At 40.8% G+C, this 26,758-nt stretch overlaps 2 protein-coding genes across 3 annotated transcripts in view; both read left to right on the forward strand.

Moving 5' to 3' along the window:
- The window catches only part of LOC125906236 (mucin-5AC), a 45,654-nt gene extending 42,480 nt beyond the window's left edge, over positions 1-3,174 (forward strand). For both annotated transcript variants that reach the window (XM_049604726.1, XM_049604727.1), the window contains exon 4: positions 2,163-3,174. In XM_049604726.1, coding sequence (XP_049460683.1) covers positions 2,163-2,352 — 190 coding nt within the window. In that variant the 3' untranslated portion in view covers positions 2,353-3,174. The remainder of the gene's footprint in view (positions 1-2,162) is intronic.
- Positions 3,175-15,538: 12,364 nt separating this feature from the next.
- The window catches only part of pcsk5a (proprotein convertase subtilisin/kexin type 5a), a 41,928-nt gene continuing 30,708 nt past the window's right edge, over positions 15,539-26,758 (forward strand). Inside the window, exons 1-8 of the mRNA XM_049559936.1 lie at positions 15,539-16,157; positions 17,660-17,764; positions 19,829-20,002; positions 20,147-20,290; positions 20,584-20,660; positions 20,911-20,999; positions 21,096-21,268; positions 21,435-21,641. Coding sequence (XP_049415893.1) covers positions 16,008-16,157; positions 17,660-17,764; positions 19,829-20,002; positions 20,147-20,290; positions 20,584-20,660; positions 20,911-20,999; positions 21,096-21,268; positions 21,435-21,641 — 1,119 coding nt within the window. The 5' untranslated portion in view covers positions 15,539-16,007. The remainder of the gene's footprint in view (positions 16,158-17,659; positions 17,765-19,828; positions 20,003-20,146; positions 20,291-20,583; positions 20,661-20,910; positions 21,000-21,095; positions 21,269-21,434; positions 21,642-26,758) is intronic.

Here is a 26,758-nt window from a genome sequence, read left to right on the forward strand (position 1 = left end):
CTGTAAAACACACCTACTGTAATTTGCCCACAGGCAGGACCTGAAGCGGGGTGCAGCCTATAGCCAAAAAAAGCGAAGATGTGAGCAGCGGAAAGTACTGTGTTAGGTTCACAGCTTCCTGTCTGCCACAGCTTGTGGGCTCAGTGTGCAGATAATTAAGGTTGAGGGTGGACAGCTCCCTACAGCGCCACTGTGCCAGAGCTGTGGACTGGGGCTATTCATTTTCACAAAGAGGGAACACAGCGGACGCAAGGCAGGAGTCACTGGGGAGCTCTATAGGGAGCTGATCTGTATAGTGGCACAAATAGGGAGCCTGTGAAGATGTGGGAATGGAGTACTTTATTTACTCTATTTATTTCAGGGTGGTAGATCGGCAGAGATAGACTCCATCGCTTTCTTTCCTACTAACTAGCGCCTCATTTTACGCAGCTTTGGGGGTTTGTTTCAAGCTGTGAAGCAGTCCCAGCTGCCACCAAGAGGTTTAGTTGAAGTGGCTTTTTTTCCTACCTGCTGTAAATATTGCGGAGGGAAGAAATCCTCTCCACTGCTCTTTGTACCCACTCACTTTTTTTACTGTTTACTCTGTCCATACCCATTGCCTGCACTGTGCTTCTGTCTGGAGTTTGATGTTTCATTTGTTTATTTTGTGCATTAGAATAACAGTGGGCATCCACAGTGAAGTGGTTGAGTGACTAAGGGGGTGGGAGCTATGAAGCCGAATGGATATGAATGTGAGAGTCCTCATTGTTCTTGCCTGAAAACTCCAGGCCCTGCTGCTGCCGCTACTGAGCTCAGTCCTCCTTGCTTCCTCTGCAGCACTTCTCAACCGAGGGAGTCCTCTTTATTTCCAGCATCTGTGCTGTGATGAGAAACACCAGCTAACTAGGCCACTGCATAATAAGCAAGAATAGCAACAAACTAAAATGAATAAAAAAAAGAAAAGAGGGAAAAAGAATCAGTTCACGGGGGGAAAGCTTACCCAACATGTAACTGCTGACAAAAGTAATTCAGTGAGCAAATATTGTCCTTATTCCTTTATTGCAGATGCATTCATTTATTATTGCTTACATTTACCTATAGCCTCTGCAGAGGTGCATCGGAGTTCACATCTCATTCCGGCACTGAAGCCCCTGAGCTATGCTGTCATGTGACTGACAATGCACCTTGCTGACTTTTCGTTTGGTGTGCGTGTCAACTGCAGTCCTGGATCCCTCCTGGTGCTGCAACATTTCTGTGATACTCAGCATTGTAGCTCTTGATCCACTCTGTCAACAGCTTCATTATTATCTACTATGAAGTGGCAGATGCAGGAGTCTTTGCTGCTTCTCTTTCACACTTTTCACACTAGTTCTTTCTTGTATCTTGCGCTGTTTACACTCTTGTTATTTATCGTTATTTCTGCAATGTCTAAAGTGACTTTAATTGATTTTATTTAACAATAGGGAAACATTGTGACAATGTAAAAGGGGTTGCTTGTAGTGATGAGCCTACAGAGAGTTATCACCAGAATATGCAGCTCCCCTCAGCTTTATTGTGCTTTATACACTACCTGCTCTACACCAAACAGCAGACAGAAACAGTTAGCAAGTAGCTAGTGAACATATTGGAGCATTTAGTAGCTAAAGCAAACCCAATTTGTCAAATACCGATACTTGGTCAATGGACCTACACGTCAAAATATGATGCACTAGGTACCCTCCTGCATCAATTTTGGACGTGGTTAGGTCAAGGAAAAATATCGATCATGGTTTGGCTTAAGATAAGTATGCTTGTCGTTAAGAAAAAACACTCAACTGACTTTTGGTCAGCAGGCTCTGGGGTGAAAGTCCGGAGTTTGTTTGACCAATCCAATGCACACTTTCTTGCTCTATATACTATGGTAGTTGCCAGGAGCGTTAACAAATGCCGCCACCCAGGGTCATCGCATACTGCTGCTAAAGGGTGCCTCTGTGCATCAGTGGTTGACGCCGACCAGGCCACTAACCAATCATTGGTATTTGACGAGTTGGAAGTGAGACTGGGCTTGCTAAAGAGCCAGATAATTCCATCCTGACTGGGTAGAGACCAAAACTAGAGCCAAAAGAATGTCACATTGGTTATTGTGGGTTTTAGACAAACGTAACTGAAACTTTCCATATTTGTCTTTTTCTTTCTCTTTCTAGTGTAGAGCATGACTTTCGACTGCAGGAAGGGCAGGTGGTACGCACATGGAAGGTGGGCGACCCTCCGGAGGGCTCTCCACAAACCCCTACTCCCCAGCCCTCCACACCCCACCAACAAGACTCCCCTCAGCCAGTGCGACCGCCTGCCACCACCAAGAAAAACAGGAAGAAATGCTTCTGGTTCCTCTGAAGTGCGAGAGGATGGAGAAAAAAAGACATTTTGATACTATAATGCACTGCGTACCCTTCTTTAAAAAAAAACTGCAATGATAAACTTTGGAGATTTCATTAAAAGACAAGTGTGGACTGGACTGGGGAATTAAAATGCAAACATTAAAACTGTGGGAGGAGAAAGGGTTACAGAGGTTATGATTCTGCTGTTACTGTTGGAGTTGATGAGAATGGTTTGACTGGGGCACACATGTTGTTACTGCTCTTAAAATGCCTCTTCAGCACTTACTGGTTTGATACTGGTGCAGGGAAGTAAAAGTGCTGAAGTCAAATAAAAGCAAAAGTTCAGTCCACAATATGACTCACAGTTAGGAAGCAATTAGGAGACATAAAGAGAATATATAGCGGGTGGAACGGGGGCAAGGGGCACGGTACAAGAGGCAATACAGCAGAGAGCAGAGAGAATATTTATATAAGATGACATGAATAAAGTTTATAGGCAAAGAGAGGAAAAGACAGAGGAAGGATTCATCTTCATTAATGGACTAATGAGGGTCAGAACACCAGCTTTTATATCCAGAGTCATTTAAAAAGAATTATTATGACCTGTATTTAAAACTTTTAATATACTGTAATTGATGACAAACTACTACACATGTCGACATGCACATGCAGCACATACACATACACAAACACAAACACATACATAAAGAGATGAAGGAAAATATTTACATAAAAAAGCATATATAAATTGAGAAAATGAGTGAGTTGAGTTCTGTACATATCAGAGCTATTCTGCTTGGATGCTATATTTCAGATATGGATTACTGCTCTATAAAAGTATTTTACCACAGATGGCTGTGTGTGTTTTCATTCTGGTTCAACATGTTTAACCTATCAGTGGTGGAAGAAGTGTTCGGATCCTTTATTTAAAGAATCTATTGTTTATATTTTAACATTGTGTCAAATTGAACCGCTGTTAATGTAAAAAAAATACTCCATTACAAGTAAAAGTCCTGCACTGAAAATCCTACATAGGTACAGGTGCAGGTACAGAAGTATAATCACCCTGTAACTGATCATACATCAAGAGCTATCATACAAAACATTATTGTTGCAGCTGGTTGGGTTGGAGCTGTTTTAAAATACTATATATGTAAAGTATGTATATATCTAAAGTCCTAGGGGTCTGGTCCCCTTCAAAGGATTGCAAGATAAATCTGAAGGCTTGTAAAATGATCATGGGGGAACAATATTAGATCACTTTACCTCTTTGGGGCTTGAAGAGATAATTAAATAAAACCATCTATACGTAGATCTCTGAAAGAGGCTCCGAATAGAAATAGCTTTCAGTCAAAGAGGTTGGTTTTTATCTTTAACAATGCCTTGTATTTTATAAGATCACTATATGACTTAAATGAGCTTTATGTGACATTCGGAGCAAATATATATGATTCAGAATCTAAGCCAGGGCTGGCTGCACACATGGAGGAGGCTGAACCTGCAGCTAGCAGCTAACGGGGCTAACAGCGCGAATAGTGCGAACAGAGCTAACAGTGTTAACCTCAGGGAGGGGGGAGGGAGTAGTGTGTGGGTCATGAATGTATTAAGAGAAGTGGATACAGGACTGGCAGCAGGGCTCTGTCAATTTCTATGAAAGCTGCTCAGTAGCGCATGAAGCCAAAATCGCTCAATGTCCGTGGTATAAAATTACTCGGATGAGCAGCTCTTCATTCGCATCATTGGGCCCATAGTGCAGGCGCACTAGAGACTTAAAGCTGCCAAGCACGGCCAAATGCAGCTGAGTGGCAAACTTCTACTGCGTTCACTTCCAGTTTAGCACTCCACTAATTTGAAAGGGGATTAAATAATTTAATCTTACTGGTCTTTTAGACTCTTCAAATGTTATCGGACCAAATAGATTAAATCTTGATAGTGGAATGAGTCATTTGCAAGGGTTGTGGCGTTCAAAAAAATGTATCGACTAGTTCATAGATGTCTCTATCACCGTGTAAGCCATTTTGCCTTTAATGGACGGGACAGGTAAGTGTGAAGGGAGGGAAGAGAGAGAGGGGATGACATGCAGCAAAGGGCCACAGGCTGGATTTGAACCCGGGCCGCTGCAGCAACAGCCTTGCACATGGGGTGCCTGCTTTACCCACTAAGCCACCAATGCCCCAGGAGAAAGTGTTTTGAGGCCAACTGGAATCACAGACAGATCCTGGAAATTGCAGTACCACTGTTTGGCCACTACGAAAATTAACTTCAAAGCTTGCCGTTCTTCCAGGGGGGGGCATTGTAGGGGGGTGGACCAGAGGCTGTGCATTATCAACTGTATAGCGCTGTGGCTAGAGACTAGAGACTAGAGAAGTTCGAATTACAACACACATAGAGGGAGCATGACTTCATTCTCTGCTCAGGACACCATTACTCCACTGTATCTTTACATAGCAAATAGCAGTTTGCTGCTATATCAATGCTCTGAATGTTGCACACAGCTGCTTACAATGCAAGATCTTTATGTGAAAGGAACTAGTAGCTGCAGCTGTCAGATAAATGAAGTGGAGTAAAAAGTAATTCAGTCTGAAAGGTAGCGGAGTAGAAGAGCAGAGTAGCACAAGTGCACAAGTGTAGTACTAATAAATGTGCTCACTTACTTCCCATCACTGGCTATTATTATTAGTCTGTTGTAGAACTGCTTAGGACACAAGGTCAGATAAATTACTGTAGATGTCTAGCAAAACAGAAAACATGTTATATATCTCTAAGGTATCACAACCCACTGCAAAGAGCGGACGCCTCTCAGTCCTCAGATGGCGGCTCAGACAGCCCACTTTCCTGGACACTTCAGGGCAAGTCTCAGGAAATTAAGCCTCAGCTGTTTGATGGCTGTGAGAAGCCCCAAATATTACTACTTAGTAATTCATGACACACATAAGCTGCTTCTATGAGGCTCTGAGGTGGTATGAGATCCTGGCCTAATTTATTCCAAACTTCGGAAAGTGTTAGCTCTCAGTTTGTTTGCCTGCTTGTTTGGATTTGTACAACCACTGCCAGCTTCCACTTTGCCCTCAAACAAAGCAGTTAGAAACAGACTCTGCTGTGTTTTTGTTGGGACGAGTTATTGGAGGGAATATCCATCCGTGTCAGGCAGGAGTCCACACTCCCTGATGTACTGGACTTAGGACTGCCACTGACTCTTGTTGGGCTCTCTCAAAACATGAAACATGCATATGTACACATGAGTATACACACACACAGACACACAGACACATCAACCTAAGCTCGTTCAACTGAGGCCCCACAACTTAACTCTGTGTCCTGCTGAGCTGCACTGAGGTGTAGAAGTTGAAAAGCCTTTGCTGCACGTACCGCAGCTTCAAAATAACACATTTTCACACAAACCCTGCCGTGCGCAGTCTCACAACCACACAATTCCACTTCACACACACAATCACACAGCTAACATATTGTTCTCAGACCGACACAATGCATTATCTCCCCCGCAGTTGTTCCTCTCTCCCTCACAACCAGGCACACGTTCCCTCCTAGTAGCTCTGTGTGTGCCGTGCAATGCTGAGAGGAGTGTAGAGTTGTCAGTCATTAATCTGCTACAGCACAGCCTGTAATCCTGATGACAGAGCAGAGCGGGCTTACAGAGAGCAGAGAGGATCTGAGCCCAGCCTGGAGTGGGGAACAAAGGAGCCAGAGAAGACTGGCTTTGAATCCATAAAGAGAAAGGAAGTGTGTGCGTGTGTGTGTGCGTGTGTGCGTGTGTGTATGTGTGTGTGTGTGTGTGTGTGTGTGTGCAGGGATTCTGGGGTGAGGAGGTAGGTAACTATTTTGTCAGCAATGCTGCAGTGCTATTCAAGAATGCTGGCACACACAAAAGGGAGAAAAGCTTTACATGGAAAGCAACCCAGGCTGCTGGTGTGTCACACTGACACATCAGGTAAATGGGCTCCGGTCATTATGGAGCTCCGGAGAGGCCTGCAGAGAAAGGGAGAGAACAAGCCTATTTGGAGGCTTGAAAGAAACATCAAGGGTCAAAGTTGGCTCACGCAACTCAGTGCAACATCAGTCCAGGCTCGACTTAAAATGAAGGAGAAAAAAAATAACCATGTCTTGAGGCATCAACAACCGTGCATAATGGGCATGTGAAAACAACTACAACTGCCTCTGCATGCTGAGAGGAAGCAGCAAAGCTAATACTGCATGAGTCATTGAGCTTAGGCTGCTATAGAGATATTATGTTTCACTTTACCACATTATAACTAAAGAGATCATTTCACAGTCAATCAGACCGAGGAGTCAGAGGTGCTGGAGACGCAACCTGTCCGCGAGTCCGGCGAAGAAATAATATTATTTGAAGGCTAATGCCATAAATGATGCAACATAAATTGTCTTTTCTCAATGACTTAATAACGATGCCGATAAACAAGCCCCAAAGTAGCAGTGATACTTGAAAGAATTTTCTTTTCTTTGAACTGAAATAGGAGCCTCATTAGTGACCAAATAAAAGAAAAATATGGATTGAATGTGGACCAGGGGATCCAAATTAAAAATACACCCACATACACACACATACACACACAATGCCTGGGCACATCCTCTGGCTCGGCTCTCTGGATTTCAGAGGAATCTCAACCACACACACACACACACACACACACACACACACACACACACACACACACACACAAAACACACACACACAGAGTATTCCGGTTATATCTATATGTGTAGCACTGCAGTATTTTGTGTGTGTGTGTGTGTGTGTGTGTGTGTGTGTGTCACTGGGACATGATAAATAATGAATTAAAAAGTACCCATTTCAAGACGACCTGCCAAGTTTCTGAGTCAACTGCGATAGCTGCAGATTGGTTTAATAAAATATGAGCTAAATTCTCCCCTGCCACTGCTGTCACTGACGCAAAAATGGGCAATGAAATGTAAATACATGGTGGCTGGGCTTCGGAGGACACAGAAACACTGCAGACCTGCGACACCACGGTTCTCCATACAAGGCAACACGTACCATCAGATGTGTATGGCGCACATGAAAAGAGCTCTCTGGCAGGCTGGGCAGGAACACATCCCAGTGTGCAGAATTTCTGTCAATAAGTTGCATAAGTTTTGATTAGTTTTGGACATTTTGGCTTCACAGAAAACTTCAGAGTCAACACACACACACACACACACACACACTCACAGCGAAGATTTTAAGAAAGAGTGGGATGGTATTTGACAAGGGCCCAGACTGAATTCAAACCAGAGATGTTGGAGGAGGTTCAGAAGAATCAGAAGAACTTCCTAAATGTACATAGTTGGGGCTTCGGAGGAACAGCATCATAGGAGCTGAGCTGTGAGCAAAGTTTTGACTGTGGGCTCATTTCTTCAATTTTAATGACTTGGGTTTTGTGTTTTTGTGACGGTATGTCAGCAGCATCATGGTGTGCACTGTGTAGGCCACAGATGCATTTATATATCAGTTAATGTTAAGGCTGAAACATGCTTCTTTGAGATGCACGTGGGCAAATGTGCACCAGGGTTGATTGCATTTTTTAGGCTGTGGTCAAACTGACTTTAGCCCTGCGTGAGACGACACTAACCCCACTGTTTAATTTGTGATTTGCCTGTTGACACAGCGAGGCACTTTTGCTGCAGTGCAATGCAGTGCTATTGCTGAAGTGGCGGAATATATCAAACACACATTCCTGGTACATGTATTTGAAATGTGAACTCTGTGTTTATGTCTACCTTGCAACTGCTGTAGAAAAAATAAAATAAAACAATGGTAGATGCTACTTGCACCCAGGTGTCTGTAGCCCCAATGCTATTTAGACCCAGGTGTACATATTCTTGGGCATCCTAGCAACATCCAAATATGACATTACCATGAATGGGTCTATTCAGCTGTTCTGCTAAGGTTAATGTACACATTGTGCATTCAACAGCTTTATACACTCTAAAAACTGAAATTAATAAGCCCACTTATTTTATAAATAATAAGCCAACACTGACTCACATGGGACTCACCGCAACTTCTGAGGACTGTGGCTCTCTTTATGCTGTATCTCTTGACTTCCTGGCAATACATATGTGAGTTTGTATCTTGGAAATTTACCACTTAAATCTCAAAGAATATCCAAGATTGGCTGGTACAAACCCTAACCATGACTTCTTTGCCCAAATTCTAATTGGTTCTGACCTTGAGGTGTCAGAATGACGAGCACTAGCCAATTATAGCAAACAACTGGATCCTTAATTATGCATCACAAGGGATTGGTGTAAATAGCCGAATAGCTGCAGTGTGACTATTCTCACGTGGGTGCTGATAGACACTTTGTAAAAGAAGGCAATACCAAAATAATAACATTCCAGAGTTGTAAAATCCAGTTACAATCAGAATCACAATGCCTTTTATTGTAATTGGATCATTAAAAAAACACAACTAAATTAGTTACTCCGACTCCTACATGCTACTCCTGTAAGGTGTTGACAGTTAAAAACCACATTTTCCATACATTCAACCATCCAGTCCACACAATAATGAATGATTAATTAAAAATAAACTAGTGTAACAGGTAAAAACTATACATAATGTGTTTGTGAATATTGCACATAAAGTGTAGTAGATTGTTTTATGAATACTGCACATTTAGTGTAGTAATTATACTCACAAAAAAGAGTATAATTACTACACTAAATATACTCACAAAAAAGAGTATTATGAGCTGCAGGCTCAGTGTTATGGCATTTAAATACATGTATCTGTTACTCAAACTGGTCTTCCTGCATCCTCGGTTTGCCCCACATGATTTGGAGGCTGGTTCCAACACGTTTTAAAACGTGGTCACAGATACTGTAGCTTCAGTTGATAACTGACCCCGTATACATGTTAAAGATCTGACAGTTCACAAACAAAAGAAATAAACTCAAATGCACCCTACGGCTGGCAGTGTTCACAGCTTCAAAATGTGAACTACTTACCATGACATGTCACGCAGCAAAACTCATGTTGCCAAACAATGAGAGTTTATAAAACAGTAAAAAATTTCAACAAAGAATAAATAAGAGTTCATGCCTGTGCTGCCTGCAGGGCAGTCAGTGTGCTCAGGAACACGTCTGACAATTATTTCCAGGGGAATGTGTCACTGTTTGAGAGGAGTTTTCTGAACATCAAAGTCAGACTCTCTGAAGACATGTTAGATAACTTCAAAGTCCTGTGACTGCTTTGCCGAGAGGTACCTTTCCTTTGTTTTGTTCAGCTAGTTTGTTTTCTACTCCATTGTGAAGCCGATGATAAAGACTGTGAGCGCATATTGCATCATGAATCTGTTCTTTGTAATTTACAATTCAAGGTCACAGTGGACATTGAACATGACTTTAAACACCAAAATATTCTGACAGGTTGGTATCCAAGCCAGAAGCTCGGAGAGACCATTTTCATGCTGATTTCGTCTTTTTCTTTCTCAGAACTTGCCATGAATTGGTACGTGATGATGGAACAGACACTGTTTTTGTAACATTCTGAAACTTTGATTTTCTTCAGGTTTTTCTCTGGTTGCATTGTACATTTATTCTGCTATTTAGAAGTGTTTGAGAGACAATTTTCCTTTAGGCTCTTTATTTTTTGATCCACAACAGAGAGCTCATCCAGAATTACTGATTTTCCATGGTTCAGTTGTTATCGTGGTTGCTGCTTACATTTACCTGCAGGTCCTCTGTAACGAGCTAGCTCAGAAGTTGGTCAAAGCGATCAATGTCCTGCTTTGTCAAACATTGCCTATTAAAAACTTCTCTAGACTGTCCTTGTTGTAAACAAAGGTTGTATCTGAGTAATATAATATTACAGATAAATCAAAGGGATTGAAAACCTTCTGAACCACTGAAGACTGTAAGCAGGGATAATAAGTGAATTTTAGAGGTGCTGGTAGATGCAGATGCAGGCCAGAAGTTTCCACTTGTTTCCAGTCATTGTGCTAAGCTAAGCTAACCAGCTGCTGGCCATAGCTTTTAGATGAGACTGCATGAATCTTCTTATCTAATTTTCCCAAAATGTCGAACTGTTCCTGAAATAAATAGGACAGTTACATATTTCATAGTTGTATCTATCAGTATTTACATACAGTACATTGTTTTTGAGGGTTTTTTTTCCTGGTTGTTATGCCTCCGCACCGGTGATAGTCATGGTTGGAGGCCTTATGTTTCTGGGTTTTCAGTTTATCTCAAGAATGCCTCGAGGCAATATCTTCAAATTTGACACAAATTTTGACTTGGAATCAAGGATTTTGGTGGTTAAATGTCCAAAGGTCAAGGTCACTCTGACCTCTCGTGAACACAATATCACAAGAACATCTTGAAGTAATTTCTTCAAATTTGGCACAAATGTCCACTTGGATTCAACAATGAACTGATTAATTGGTGGTCAAAGGTCAAGGTCATTGTGACCTTGCATCTGTCTCATTCCTGTGAATGCCATGTCTCCAGAAGACTTGGAGGGAATTTCCCCAAATTTGGCACAAACATCCTCTTGGACTCAAGGATGAACTGATAATATTTTGGTGGTTAAATGCCACTTTGACCTTACAAAACATGTTTTTTTGCCATAACTAAGTAATAAGTAATAATAAGTAATAACATTTTATATCCAAAAGGTCAAAGTTCAACTTGACTTTACCATGACTCTGGAACAGAAGGGGAGACTTTTGGTCAGATACTGAATTGGTGACACTAATCTTGGGTGTCCACCTTGGCAACATATTCTCACTCTGACCTCATCACATATTGACAGTTTGTTCATGGACTTTTATGTCCACATACTACGGGCAAGGTACCCTGGTTGCGTTGCTTGTTGATGTTCTGAGACGCTGTCAAGTTCTCTTCCTTAAAGATACACTTCCATTTTCCCTGGAAATTTTACGTTTACATACAGTCTCTTTCAAAATAAATGCACTACATTGGGTATAGGCAACAAAAACATCTGGGTAGGTTTAGGCAAAAAGAACAGGGTTTGGCTTTAGAATCTTACAAGACGCGAACAATAGTTTCTAGGGTGAAAGTCAGTGTATGTCGCTGATCCAGCAGAGCGTCATTAAACTATAATGTTAACGGGCCGCATATCATGCCGACATTAAAGGACGTCTTTTTTCATTGGTTCCTGGTGCCGCAAGTCACTGCCCAAGCATTGGACTTTGACGACTTTGGAGTGAGACCAGGCTCACCTTGGAACTGTGGTGATTATATAGATCTTCTATGCTGCCAGGTTGAAGATGTGTGAAGCATCCGTGTTTTAGAATTTGGAGCCACATTCATATTTGAAGATTGTCAACAGTCATGGCTGCATATGAGTCTGGACAGACATGGATATAAACTGTAAATGTAGCTTGGCTGGTTCGCGGGGGCATACTACTGCAAGGCGATAACTGTAGTTATTGCTTTCTTATTATATATCTGAATGATTGTTTTGCATCTATTTAGATACAAACCCTGGCACAAGACCAGCTGCTGATCCTTCCCTTTATTTCCCACAGCATCAAATCAGCAACAAGAGGCTGTTGCCTACATCCCCTCTTAATTAGTAAGGGATCCTCCAACAGCATGCAATATACATCACATTATGAACCTCATCTACCTGCCACACACATAGTACGTCTCTAGTGGCATAATTATATGCCTAATGCTGTGGCATTAATTGAAATGACTGCCCCTAAAGAATTTCATCAGTACAATAACAGTAAACTGCGCTGATGACTTGTGATCATGTTCACAAGGTTCGGTCTTATGTAATGCAAAACAGGCAACAGTTCTTCTGATAAAGCGCTAACAAAGCTCCATCTCAAATTAACATACTGGGACATGTTGCATCACATATTCTGGTAATCCTTAAATTCCTATCAACTCCAGCCATTTGCATTTCTCCATGTAATACAGTATTGTAGTGCATGAAACATGCAATAATAAGCTACTTTGGCATTGGATGAGAAGTTAAGATTGGCTTTCTCTGTAGTGTGCTACAATATAACAAGATGAAACAGAGCTTTGTAGATCATAAAGAGGATTTAATTTAGTTCACTTCCTCCAGTTTCTCTTCACCAACAAGTGAATGCAAAACAAGTTTTATTTTACCATTATGCACTTTTTTTGCAACAGATTTTAAAATATAATTTAGATGTTTTTACTTACAGATAATTCTGCTGAAAAGACGCTGACACTGATCATAAATCAAAGATAATGCTATATAAGACAGCGCTCTTTGTAGGAAAGATGGAAAAACAACATAATTTATTGACTTTAAAGGCTCATTTTTTACACCAAAGTTGACATTAAGTTAGACTTCTTTTTTTGGTCCATGTTTTATTAAACAATAGCATGATAAGATATTTATATAAAAAGAATCGGCTCTCTATTAAGGACATTTTAAGTGGTTTTTGGGTTTGGTGACCCAGTTGCCACATGGAGTGTACGCTGACATGCTACATGTTAACCAGTCTGTACACAACCATCAAGCTGCTGCTCCAATTGAACTGGCAGACAGGCAGGAGTAAGAGAAGCGACGTTAAGTGTACATGCTTCCCTAGAACTGCAATATTATGACTGAAAAGATCTCTCGTCTTTCATCGACTTTATTCATTTATTTATGTGTTCATTTATTCAAATTAAGGAGCCTAAGAGCTGCAACATTAAAACACTGCCACGGTTAAAGATCATCCGATTTAATTGAATACCAGGTTTATATTAAAGTTCAATATCTTGAGAAATATGCTTTTTCACTCTCTGGTGGAGTGTTAAAGTAGATGAGAAGACTGACACCACTCTCATGTTAAATATGTAGTGACAGCTTAGCTTAGCACAAAGACTGGAAATGGGAAACATGCTGGTCTGGCTATGTCTAAGTACTGGAACTATTCCTTTAAACTACTGTCTCGTACTCTGCGTGTTTATTAGACACCACCTCTGTGCCTAATGCTTTATTTAATTTTTTAATGACTTTAATGCTATGTGTGCAATTGCTAGAAACATTAAAATGAGTCTTAAATGCACATGTGAAATTTATTTTAAAAAATAAAGTACTGTACTGTTAATGTTTTAGAAATCAAACATGTGCAGCAGATTAGCACTGCCATAGTCCAACACACTGTAGGTTTCTTTCTCAGTTCACTCGCTGCAATTTGTCACCACTCAAGTTTCTAGTCTTTCTCCTCTGTGTAGAATTGCAGCATTAAAATTGAAGAATATCTTGATGGTCTTCTTACACACCATGAAGGATTTTTTTCTGATTGCTTCAGATTGACCCAGTTAAAGCAGTGAATTTTTAAATGCGGGGATATCGCTTCACAATGCACAGTCTGCTGCAGTGCCAAGGGGAAAAGCATTTGGCCAAAAAACATTAATACAAAAAAATCTGTTGCCTCCAGGCAAATATTATTTTTAAATATTATTTTTTTCCCCCCTAAATGCTAAATACATCTTCCGGGTTCAGGATAAGGCTTTTTACTGCAAACACACACCATATGATCAGATTAGACAGTTACATGACTGAGTATGTCATTGTGTCGGTGGCTCATATCATAGCAGAGTACTCATTACTGGCAAAGCAAGCCACTCCACAGATGCTCTGATGTTGCTTTTCTTCTTCTCCACAAAATAATGGCTTGTCCAGGAGCAAAGAGGAGACTGAAAGAACCAACACATGTTATGAGGAAGACAACATGACTATACTCAGCATTGCTTTTTTTGTAAGGGGGTCACAAGATAAAACCACTGGTTTAATCTTCAGCAATGTGTTGTATTTTATAAGCTCATTATATATATATTTTTTTCATGTATAATCTTAATCTGAAAAGTATGAAGCAACTACAGCTGTTAAATGAATGTAGTGGAGGAGAATGTACAATATTTTGCTCTGAAATGTGGTGGAGTAGAAATATAAAGCAGCATAAAATGGAAATAAATTCAAGTAACTCGAGTAAAGTACAACTATTTAAGTACATGTGTAAATGTACTTAAATTATTATTCTAATCACAGTAAGATACATATAGCAAAATTAGAAGTGCATCTGTTTGTATTTCTTTTTTTTTTCTTCTTCTTTTTATATATTTAGTAAAACAAATAATTTTGGGCCATGTACACCAATGACTCAAGAGGGTAAACATGACCAATTCTAATATAATGGTCCAAAAGAAAACCATATGATGATGGTGATGATGATGTAGCCTATTTATTTTATTCATATATTATTCAAGTGTCACATTTCCTTGACATTTGCCATATATGAGTTCCTGGTGTTAGCAATTTTAAAAGACCATTAAATTATGAAGGCCTGTAAGGATGACATTTTGTTGTAATTTGGTGCAGATGGCCATCGGGAAGTTCAGGAATTTTTCTAATGGGCCAGTTTAATGGGAGTCGGTCCTTTTTCCCGTGATGTTTTCACATGATGTACCCTTTGTTAACAGCTGTTTTTAAAACTGGATGTGGTTACACCGTGTGCTCCTCTGCTAACCCTCTGTTATCTCTCCCCATCAGTTCCATCTGAGTCATTTGAATGAATATAGCAGGAGTGTGAGCCTATTAGTGAACTACAGTAGTAACATCGGCTGATTTGACCACAGAGATGCATGTGATGGCTTGCTTGGTTCCATAGGATGTGCAATGGCTGTGGGTGACTCATTGGCTCCCTGCTGGCGAGCAGGCCCTTGCGTGCACCATGTTGGCTACACCTCCTTAAAGGCATATAATATTTGATAGCCAGCCCAGCAATAAGAATTATTTGTTAAATACTTACTTTGTGTAAATACAGTGTGCTTTGTGTAATAAATGTAATGTGAAAATAGTGTGCTCCTGTGGGCAGAGTCTGCTGAGTCTAATTTAGTTCTGTTGACTGTTTTGCAATATTTTTAATAATGAAAATAATTCTGAAAAGCAGGCTATTAGGTCTAATTAGGAGTCAGGTCATTATTACATTTATTCAGCTCTGAATATTGCTTTCTGTACACACAAACATGAGGAGGAAAACCCTGAATAATTAGATCATAGTTTTACATATTGGCGTAACACAAAAATATACATAAATTAACAGCCTTTTTTTTTATATTAATGATTTGTTGATCAAAAAGACACTGTGTTAGCTCAGATTTAGTGTATGAAACTGGGGCCTCTTTACAGCAAATTCCCTGGCTGCTTTTCCTTGCCACTCCGCCCCTGGCAATATCTACAAGCAAATTGACCTTTTCCTCTTGAGCGCTTACACATGCTGTACATATGTTTTTACTACAATAACTACAGGGAGAATTAATGCGGAAAATTGTTCATATAATTAAACCTGCAACATACAGACGAGGCTGCACCATGGGGACTTCACAGGCTGCAACCACAGGTCAGATGCTTATAAAGGAAACACAGCTGATCCCTGGCTCCCATATTGAAGCAGTAACCTGATAGTAGCCTGTTCCCAGTGAAGGAGAGCCAGCCGAGGTGTTGCGTCGACACCACACCGGCAAAGATCCTTCCGTTCCTGCTGAGCATCTGATGAAACTTGTGTCTTTGCCACAGTGAACTCCAGTTTTCGGCAATGACAAATATTTTCCACAGAGGAGCAGTGTGCAGGGAGGACGTCTGAAACACCTGGGCTCTGTCTAATTAGTGGAGGCCTCCTTCTCTCTGCTGTCATGGTGCGTTTTCTGGCGCTGTGGATGGGAACTCTGCTCCAGGTCTGTCATGCAACAATTTACACCAACGACTGGGCCATGAAAATAAGAGGGGACCGTGAGTCTGTCGACAGGATAGCAGAGAAATATGGATTTACTAATATGGGTCAGGTAAGTGTCTTTCAATGTACTGTGTAAGAAGCCCCAGACAGTGACTCACTGAGCATTTGCTGTCTTTTAAAGTTTGGGCCTGTAGGGAGGCTCAGGCCTTTGAGTCAGTCAACAAGCTGCATCTTAGGCCTCATCCCATTCAAAGGCATTGCAAGGCACAAAATCCACTATACAGAATGATGTCCAAAAACTTCTCTAACACACCATTGTAATTGATAGAGGTGTAGTCATCTAAATCATTGGACTAATAGTGTCCCATTTAACCAATTACCAGACTGCTACATCTGGAGTGTCATTTAAAACAATATTATAGCAAATATCCAACATTAGTAGTTACAGAAATTGTGTGATATTTGAAATTAAGTGCAATAAATTCTTTTGGCAGTTCATTCTCTCCCATCTGCCTGACAGAAACTTGAGTCATTTTTAATTTTTTTGCACAAGATTTCAGAAAATCATGATTATATTTGACAGTCGAAAGTCATTTTTATGGCTGCTGTAGATGATGATGTCTCAAAATGATAAAAAAGGTAATAACTCGAACTGGTTTGTACTTTGGAGGAGTTTTTGAAGAACTTTTTTTTATCAGAAGTCAGCAGCTGCTCATCTACATTACAAGTCTGCCGGGATGATCGTTGGTGTGAGAAAGATACCAAGCTGCCGAAAAAAGAAAAAAAAATCACATTTTGTTCTCTCACCTCTTGGATATATTTCATTATTCTACCCCTGGCAATATAATATTAATTATCAGAACAGTTAAACTTGAAGAACCAAGATCCAGCACTTTATTGCCATTTCAATCATTGTTGCAGAGAATTTGAAAGAACTCATTTATACAAAAGACATAAAAAAGAAAGGAAAAACAGAAATCAATCAGACCAGAGATGTCAATACACCCACAGAATTACCAAATAAAAACTAAATCAATAAATGATGAAGCAAATAAATAAAACAGAGCGAGTCATAGAGACTAGGGCCATAAAATTCAACACATGTACTCCCTGGGGATTGGTGCTGTAATGAAAGTTGTAGGTCTTGGGTCCATGTTTCACTGCAGGTGATATGAACCAGGACGACCCTGTGATACTTACTTTTATATTGCTGAGGTCAGAAGTCAAAAGGAAATTTCGCAACAGAACCATCAGGGAATAAATCAGGACCATAATTTATTCTTGTCAGTCACAGAAAGTAGCCAGCCTGTGACACTTTTTATATTAAGCATAAATTACTCAGAGCTCAGTTTCTTATATATTAAAAAGAATCTGTTTACGTCATGGCATTATGGACACACACACGTGAGCAGCAGTGTGGCTGCAGTCTTGTGGCTCAGGTTGCCGTTACCTGAAAAACTATCACAGGTGTAAGGTAGCCGCTTTAATGAAACACACCAAAGGCAGTTTTCATAATTTAACAGCTGTTTAGTACAGTGACGGAGCAGGACCAGCAACACGCCTCCACTCGACAACAAATTAATTTAGAGGATTTGATGTGTGCTTCACCAGATTGGAGACTTGAGGAGTTATTACAGCTTTCGCCACCACGAGACGGCGAAGAGGTCCACCGTGTCCAACAAAGAGGTGTCTGTTAGCGTCGCCAAGGAGACCAAGGTATAGTAATGGGATATGAGGACACTCTGCTGGATTATTAATCAGCAGCATGTCCCCCTCCCTACCTCCAAACACCTAAGCACACACATGTTCATGCACTGGCCCCTTCCACACACAACCACCCCCTCACATCATGGCCTCAAGATGCCAAAAGTCATTAAAGGGTAACTTTGGTATTTTTCACCCTGAACCTTTTTTCCCCATGTTTTTGTGTCTAAGGCACTAATGGGAAAAACAATTTTTGAAATTGGTCCAGTATTGAGCGAGACAGCCGACAGCTGTGAAACAGGCTGCAATGTAACGTTAATGCAATTGCGCAGTGTCAGTGCATGTCCACTAAAAGTGTTTGTTTTGCCACTGACAGGCTCAGATTATTGTTAAGTGTCAAACAAGATTATGGACAGGAATCCTACAGAGACAGACCTCTTCGTTAAAGAGTAATATAGTTTTTGTTTAACCACAAACAGCCTTGAAGTCACTATTGTTAAACCTACCAGACTCCAGCAGGTCTCATGGAGCTTTTGCATCAACTGATGATAATGTTTAACAGGTATGATGCTTAAGCAGTTGACCTTCTGTGTATGTCAGTCCCCATGCAACCATCCTATTTATATGCCAGGAAAATATTCAGTATGTCAATACATAGTATGCAAAATGCGACAGGGTGCAGTAAGACATCCTGGTATTTTCAGCATGCTCCATTTCAGAGTGCGCAAGCCAGTATGCTTTTCTGGCTATTCTGACCCACAACCCTCTGCACAGCAGCAGAAGAAGCTTTTTGACAGCTGACAGAAGCTGCAATGACTATGATCAGTCAGTCACAAGCAATCTACAATGTATGAAGTTACAACTTAAAAGTTAAACCTGCTTAAATTGCAAAGTAATGCTAGCTTAGCTCTACGGGTTGACCTCCGTCTCTGGTAAGCTCGGCGAATGCCATTTTGTTTTATCTCCAAGATAACTTTTAAGTGATAACGGCTGCATTCCATACTGCATATTTATTCTTTTTACGTCAAATTTAAATCAAGTAGAGATTGCAACGGATATATGAGCAAGATGGTCAAAGTTTAAGGTGCAGTGTTTTGACGAAATAGTATGTCCAGTGGTTCACACAGAATTTGAATTTATATGTAGCGGTTGCTGACACCAAAGGGGATGATCAGCAGACTTTCTGTTTTGTTACTGTTTTTGTGCCGGTGTAGCTTTGTGTCATGCTGGTATCATTCTGTGTTCCCTCTCTAAATTTGGAGGTTTTTGCGGATCCATGAACACGGCACAAGCCTAGCTCTTCTTTATTTTTCCTCAGCAACACTTTGTAGAGTTTGATTAGCAGGGATGATGGCTGATTAGTCAGTCCGATCTGAGCTGATCAGGTATATATGGACAAGAGGAGCGGCTGCTACAGTGGCACATGAAAGCACATTTTTAGAACCAGCGCAATGTACGGTTTAGTTTAAATTTCACTGCGTCTGGTGTTGTGCTGCTCCGTCTGTGCCCAGAGTGCACTCTGCACTCTGAGGGTGTAATGGGTGACAGTATAGCTCCAATAACAGAAAATTACTCATGGCGGGCTGTCACAAATAAATGGATGTGTGGGAAACCCTGATGTTCCAATTGTGCGTAAACTCCATGCAACAGCATGTATTTTGTGAGGGCAGCTGCAGTGCAGATTGAAACTAACAAGAAAGAGCATGCAATTCAGAATGTAGATCATCTTAATTTAGCATGTTAGCATGCTAACACCAATTAATGCTCATCAAAGTATAGCTGAGGCTGATGGGAATGTTGTTAATTATGCAGATATTTTGTCATAAAACAGCGTATTCGACCAATTAAAAACGACCTGACGGTGACATTCAATAAAACGTGACCACCATTGTCATTACAATTCACCTTGACAGTGTGGACCAAATTTCACAGCAGATTTCACTGCAATGCATCCAATAGCTGCAAAGATATTTCAGTCTGGACCAAAGTGGTGGGCTGAAACTATCCAACAGAGACTGAGCCATGCTGCTACACACGCCTACATCTGCACAAATACCCTGTGTGCTCTTTTTTAAGGTGGAATGGCTCCAACAGCAGGTGATCCACAGAAGAGCAAAGAGGAACTCCAGAGCGAGTCACATTTACTCCATTGACATGAAAAGCAAACACCTTCCTACTGCTCATCCTCGATCCAACCGCACCCAGACGCTGCACTATGACGACTCAGTGTGGAACAGCCTGTGGTACATTGTGAGTCAGATTTTTTTTCCCTTTACTAAGCTAATGTCTGAAACACATACACACATAAACCCAGACAGACAGCGCCTAGAATAGACCCTGATTTATTCTTTACTCCCAGAGGCTAAATTGAATGTCCCACTATTTGCTCCACAGCACTGCAGTGATGAGTCCAAAGGCTGCCAGTCTCGCATGAACATTGCGGGGGCCTGGAGGAGAGGGTATACTGGGAAGGGTGTGGTGGTGTCTGTCCTAGATGATGGCATTGAGAGAGAGCATCTGGATCTGAAGCCAAATTATGTAAGTGCCCTGGGATGGGACGCTGTTCTCGGGAAGGGGACATTAATCATAAGCAATTTGGCAGAGCTCTTAGTGTAAGAGTGCAGAGCTGAGACAGATATTGCAGGCAGAGCTTTTGGGCCAAAGGTTCGGAAAGGCCGGCCAAGAGTATTGGAATGGACATTAAACGTCTGATCCACTTAACTGTCCAGTGGACTGGTGAATAATGCTCTTTGTGATTTGTCTGATGAAACAGAGACAGATAGCCGCCGGCATCTCATAACGTGCTGCTACTTACTATCCATCTGATTCAGGATCCTCTCGCCAGTTATGATGTGAACGGACAAGACGATGATCCTTCGCCGAATTATTCCAACAATGCTTCCAACTAGTGAGTACTTATTATTCCCGGATTTCTCTTTGCACCTGTTTTGCAGTTTCCCTTCACTGTCGTGATTCTAACTTTAATTAATGCACGCTTTTCTTTCCATTTTTCGCTAATTACATGCATATATGGATATGCAAATCCCCCAGTCTGAATTCTGTCTTCTCACTGGTTTGATGTAACGGAAATAGCCCATCTTCTCCTCATGCATATGCATCTAACCTCATGTTCTGATGTTCTCCTCCTTTCTCTGAAGCCATGGGACACAGTGTGCAGGGATGGTTGCTGCAGCTGCAAATAACTCTCATTGCACAGTTGGAGTCTCTTTCCATGCACGGATAGGCGGTGAGTCTAAGTGACGGCATGAAACTGTAATGCAGAAGGACTTCTGGAGGTCAGAGTTTTGTCTATAATGGATCCAAACATTATCTCTCCCTGTAGGCATCCGTATGCTGGATGGAGATGTGACAGACATCGTGGAGGCCCAATCATTAAGCTTCAGACCACAGTATATTGACATCTATTTAGCTAGCTGGGGGCCAGAAGATGATGGGGCCACCTTGGAGGGACCCGGGCCTCTGACTCGTCTCGCTTTGCAGAAAGGCATCAAAACAGTGAGAGACAGAAAGAGTTTTTGGCTGCATGTGCTTGTGTTTGTTTATGTCTGTGTCCTACCTGCGGCTGTATATTTACTTCAAGGGCGTATCTTTTTCTCCTTATCAATGTGTAAATATCATTAATAAATTAATCACCTCTGTCTCCCTGCCCAATTAATCTCAGGGCCGGCACGGGAGGGGCTCTGTTTTTGTCTGGGCGTCAGGGAACGGAGGGCAAAGAGGTGACCACTGTTCCTGTGACGGTTACAGCAGCAGTATCTACACTATCTCTATCAGCAGCAGCACTCAGCGTGGACGCCAGCCAGATTACCTGGAGCAGTGCTCCTCCACACTTGCGACAGCTTACACTGGTGGGGAGACAGAGGAGACGGTGAGTCAAGGCTGTGAGTAGAATAAGAAACATGTGCAGTGTGATTGTTCAGTACCAAGAGATATATATAAGCTCTGATGTGCTGAGATGGGTGTGTATGGGTAATTGAACCACCTCAGTGCTGAATCTTGTGTGTTGTGGTATTTACTTAGAACTTAAACTTAATCAAGATGTCTATGATCCACCAAATTAACACCAGTTTCAAGCACACTGTTGTCTGCAAGTTGCTTTTTTTTTTTCCTACAGTATCAGTCCAGTAAATTTTACAAAAAAAAAAAAAAAAATTCTCACTGGAAGCCATCACCCCAAATTCAAGGTTATCCACATAACCAGACATTTTTGCTCATTCTTATTTAATTTTATTCATGTATTTTACAACCTCAGTTCCCAAAAAGTTGGGACACTGTGGAAAACGAATATAATAAAACAGAATGCATTGATTTGCAAGTCATTTTCTACATACACTGGGGTAACATGACAAAATGTTTTCATTGCATATATTTTCAATGCAGCCAGTCACATGAAATGACACATTAAAACAGTCACTGATAAGAACTCAATAAAACTAAGCAGATAAAGAAATCATAACATTTCAATTCACACAAATTACATGCAATAAAGTGGAATGACAGCGGAAAAAAGCATTGACCATGCTGACTGGAATTTCTGTAATACTTGGACACTTCCTGTATGTAGAAACTAATCTCTCACAGTGTTCAGATTGGACTTTGGCCTGTTCTTCCATAGTCCTATGTAGGCAAACCCCGGAGATCTTGCCTCTGGATGAAGAGCGGAAGAGCCCTGGTTTCTGGTTGTAGGCTGTTTGTAGTCCGCGTGATATTGACCAATCACGTTTGAGCCAGCTGCAGTTGTTGCCAGGTTAAACGGTCCGTTCATTCTCGGAACCCATCGGCTGTATTCAGCGTCTGCCGGAAGTCAGACGCTGAATACAGCCGATGGGTTCCGAGAATGGTTCTTCCACACAGATGATCTTTGAATTGTGAAGATTTTGGGCAGCCTACTTTTAAATCTTAAAGAATTTCACTTTCAAAACTTCAACAATGAGTGTCCTCAGTTCCCAAACACTTACTGAGTGTTGAGAAGGTGTGATGTAACACAGTGGTAAACATGCTCCTTTTTTGAACGTGCTGCAGGCATCAAATTCAGAATGAGTGTATATTTCCAACAAAAAACATAAAGTTTTTCAGTCTGAACAATAAATATCTTGTCTTCGTACTGTATTAGTTGAATATAGGTCGACAAGGATTTGCAAAACACTGCATTCTGTTTTTATTTACATTTTACACAGTCACAACTTTTTTTGGAATAGGGGTTGTAAGAAGCAGCAGTGTAATCTCATGAATGGCTAAATGTCAATCAAGATTGTCTGTTAATACTGTAGTTTCAAGACATTTCCTGGGAAGAACTATGTAAGTTAACACTAATAAGAAGGAGTTATACAGACAGTGCTCGACTGCTTAACGTCTAACAACCAATTAATCAGTTTTACCAGGGTTAACTTGATCTTCAAAGACATTAAATTTGAAATATTTAAATCTACTGACATCACATGTCACTCCAAATACAGAGAATATTGTATTATACTGTATTAAACTGAGAACAAAAAAAAAAAGCACTGTGGATCTGTCTGTCCAAGAGCAGCTGAAATGATCACTGACTTACATTAAAACTCCCTTTGGGTTTCCTGTGAATCTAAACAGAGATTATGGAATAAATGAGTCATGTGCTGTGTTACAATATTAATTTTATTACCTTCAAGACTCAGTGGCATTTCTTATATATTTACAAAGACAGCTAATTATGTTTTGATGATGACATCTGTAACTTAGGTTGAACTTTAAGGGATGTCTGTGGTTGGATTTAACAATCCAGCTGCTTAAAGCCCCTGAAAGCCACAAAATACACATTTCCTGCAGAGCGGTGTTTGGGGCGAGCGAGCAACAACTTGTGCAGTTGAGTGTGATAGTCTGAGACACCTGTCAATCAAGCAAATACGCCCCAGACACACTCTATGAACTTTCTTTCTGGTAGAACAATAAGTTTGAGATTCAAAAGACACAGGAAGAAGTTAATTGAGCTATTCAGCCCCTATGTTATGGTGTTAAAGAGTCTATAAATATGTGGAATGTGGCATTCACTTCAACAGTCGCAGGGTATTTTTGGAGCCTATAGTTCATTTGCACAAAGAGCCATAAGAGGAGCTGCATTGTAAGGCACCGCAGCAGTTGCAGCTTGTCTAATTATACAGTAGGAACCTTTAGAGAGTCAGGAGGCCTACAGTGGCACGTCCGCATAGACAATATGGCCAAATGACATGCTTCTTAACGTTGGAGGAGATATCCTCCTATGGAATACCCAATTACCCACTTCAACTGTTTTTTTTTTTTCTTTTTTTCTTTTTGCCTGATGATTGACAGCAATCTTTGTGTTTTACATTGCGACCCACCAGGGAGGAAAAACATAATTAATTATGCAGTGTGTAATTATATGTGCTGGAGGTGCAAGGCTTTTGGAAAACATGTCAATAAAAAAAGTAAAACCTGCACACTTACCCCACATATTTATGTAGACAGTGTTTTGATCCAAATTGTATCTTTGTCAGGTAAAAAAAAATGGAATGTCCTCTATTTAAATAAATTTGGAGTCAGAGGGCAGAGGATGGCAGATACTTCTCTCACTCCATGTAATTTGCAGGGGTCATGGGTAAACAGAGTGGTGTGGCTCATTAGAGTAAATTGGGTGAACACTCAGAGCTGCTCCTCTGGCCTCGGGCTTACTGAGGGGTTTTCCACTCGTGTTTTCTTTCTGCAGGATTTCTTTGTTAGCACTCCCGACATTATGCCAACAACTAGGGCTGCAATATATATATATTTTATCATCATTGCAATGTATTGGTACCATTTGTGTTCAGTTCAATGTTCAATTTGTAAAATAACAAATTTCCTTTCTTTTTTTAATTCAACAAGCAATTTGCAAAAGCAACAGAAAACAGAACTGAGCACACTTTAATATAATAGCAAATATCTTACAGTCCTACCAAAAACACAATCATGTAATCCTGACAATGCTTCACCATCTCTTATAGCACTCCCAAATCCCATTAGCCTACTTTATGATTTGTCACTTAGATTAATAAGGCATTTTGGGTTTTGCCTCTATGAGTGATCTCACATGTACCTGAGACTTAAAGGGACGGTTCACCCCAAAATCAAAAATGCATATTTTTCCTCTTACCTGTAGTACTATAGATCAATCTAGATTGTTTTGGTGTGAGTTGCTGAGTGTTGGAGATATCTCAAATATAATGGATCTAGATGGCGCTCAGCTTGTGGTGCTCAAAGCACAAAAAATACATTTGAAAAACTCAACAACAATGTCTCTTTCCAGAAATGACCTGGTTCATTCATTCATCTTCTAACAGCTTCATCCTCTTGAGGGTCGCGGGGGGGCTGGAGCCTATCCCAGCTGACATCGGGCGAGAGGCAGGGTACACCCTGGACAGGTCGCCAGACTATCACAGGGCTGACACATAGAGACAAACAACCATTCACGCTCACATTCACACCTATGGACAATTTAGAGTTATCAATTAACCTAGTCCCCAATCTGCATGTCTTTGGACTGTGGGAGGAAGCCGGAGTACCCGGAGAGAACCCACGCTGACACGGGGAGAACATGCAAACTCCACACAGAAGGGATCGAACCGGCAACCCTCTTGCTGTGAGGCGAGAGTGCTAACCACCACACCACCGTGCCGCCCTCATGACCTGGTTACTCAAGATAATCCACAGACCTTGTTGTGAGCAGTTTCATGTAGGAACTATTTTCTTTCAACCAAACTACATCCACCGACTGTATGACTGTGCAAAGGGACATGCATCTACTCATGGACGAGAAGCTCATGCTCGCGACAGTGCGAGATGTAAACATTAATGGGGTCTCCCTCATCTGAGCTGTGTCGTAAGCTAGCTCCGTAGTGCAAGGTGAGTAGATGCACTCTTCCTCCTGCGCAGTGATACGGTTGGTCAGTGTAATTTGGTAGACAGAAAAAAATTCCTATATGAAACAGCTCACAACAACGTCTGTAGATTGTCTCAGATAACCAAGTCATGATTTCTGTACAGCTACATCACTGTTGAGTTTTTAAAATGTGTTTTTATTTTATTTATTTATTTTTGGCGCTTTGAGCATCACAAGCCAAGTGCCATCTAGTTTCATAATATTTGAGAGGAGGTAGACGTCTCTATGGTTGCTCTTTTATAATCTTCTGTAATCAGCAACTCACACCTAAACAATCTGATAAACAGCACTACAGGTAAGAGGAAAAATATGCATTTTTGATTTTGGGGTGAACTGTCCCTTTAAACGACCTTGTAACAAATGCCAGTTTAATTTGGGTATTTTAAACATATTAGATGTGTGCAGTTTCCTACGGTAGTTCACCAGGACCATAGTGGTAAATATTATAAGATTTTAAAAAAGAAGACTTCTGGTCATATGGTCATGAAAATAGGAATCAAAAATAAGAACATGAGAACCAGAAACAACAATTCCACACCTTAAAAAATTGATCTCGCATTATGGCTTCATCTCAGGATATAAAGTTAATATTGAAAAAACCGAAGCTATCGACCTTAATGGTCAAATACCAGATCATATTAAAAATAAAAGCGGGTTTAAATGGAATAAAAGTATGGTGTATTTAGGCATCACTCTACCCCATTCCCTAGAACTATTATATGAGGCAAATTACCCCAAAATTATTAAAAGTATAAGCGAGGACCTGGAACGATGGACAACATTACCACTGACTATGCTTGGTCGCATCGAATCAGTACGTATGAACGTCTTACCTAGACTACTTTACCTGTTCCAAATGCTGCCTGTAGAGGTCCCAAAATTAGCGTTTGATAGATTAAATAAATTAATATCAAAATTCATATGGCAGGGGAAACGTCCTAGAATCCGATTTAAAATTATACAATTATCTAAATCCAGGGGGGGACTGGGACTCCCAAATTTACAATATTATTACTGGGCTGCCCAAGTGAGACCAGTGATCTCTTGGTTGGAGGATCAGGTACATACCAGGTGGA

The sequence above is a fragment of the Epinephelus fuscoguttatus genome, linkage group LG18 (assembly GCF_011397635.1).
Source record: "Epinephelus fuscoguttatus linkage group LG18, E.fuscoguttatus.final_Chr_v1".
Classification (NCBI taxonomy): Eukaryota; Metazoa; Chordata; class Actinopteri; order Perciformes; family Serranidae; genus Epinephelus; species Epinephelus fuscoguttatus.